The 568-nt window shown below is 65.0% G+C and overlaps 1 protein-coding gene across 2 annotated transcripts in view; it reads right to left on the reverse strand.

The window, feature by feature from the left end:
* The window catches only part of ITGAL (integrin subunit alpha L), a 37,487-nt gene that overhangs the window by 3,254 nt on the left and 33,665 nt on the right, over positions 1-568 (reverse strand). For both annotated transcript variants that reach the window (XM_006774093.2, XM_015570692.1), the window contains exon 29: positions 186-281. In XM_006774093.2, the coding sequence (XP_006774156.1) occupies positions 186-281 (96 nt within the window). The remainder of the gene's footprint in view (positions 1-185; positions 282-568) is intronic.

A 568-nucleotide genomic window follows, 5' to 3' on the forward strand; every position in this document is an offset into this window, starting at 1 on the left:
CGGTGGGAGCCCACGGGGGCTGCCACGGGAGCCTGGGCCCAGGCTGGTGGCTCTCACCGTGCTCGGCCCAAACCTCCTCCTTGGCTGCCCACTCCCGGCTCTGCCATGCGGCCCCTCAGGCCTCTCTGCTGGCCTCGGCCCCCTGGGCCTCTGAGGAGCAGGAGGAGGAGGTGGGGGGTAGATACCTGGGCCAGGGAGGCGTTGCTGCTGTAGAGGTGGAAGTGCTTGCTGCTGTTGAAGGAGACGGAGAGGGAGCTGCAGAGGCTGGTCATGGAGGAGGCCTGTGGGAGGGGAGGGGAGGCGTCAGGGCCGAGCGCAGGCCCAAGGACCCGCTGGCTCCAGCCCCACCTCCACCCAAGGGGGGAAGCGGGGAGAATGGGTCCCAGCGGGCGCATCACAGCCGGCCTGGGTTCTGCAGCCCCGCGTGCCACTCCCACTGCTGGGAGGCAAGCTTTCCCACAAGGAGCCTATGAGAACAGCCCTGCTCATTTCAAACACATCATGGCTGTCTTTCACCTGCAAGTGTGTAAACATTGGACTGTTCAAGATAAAACAGGAAATGCAGGAA

The sequence above is a fragment of the Myotis davidii genome, unplaced genomic scaffold, assembly GCF_000327345.1.
Source record: "Myotis davidii unplaced genomic scaffold, ASM32734v1 scaffold1047, whole genome shotgun sequence".
Classification (NCBI taxonomy): Eukaryota; Metazoa; Chordata; class Mammalia; order Chiroptera; family Vespertilionidae; genus Myotis; species Myotis davidii.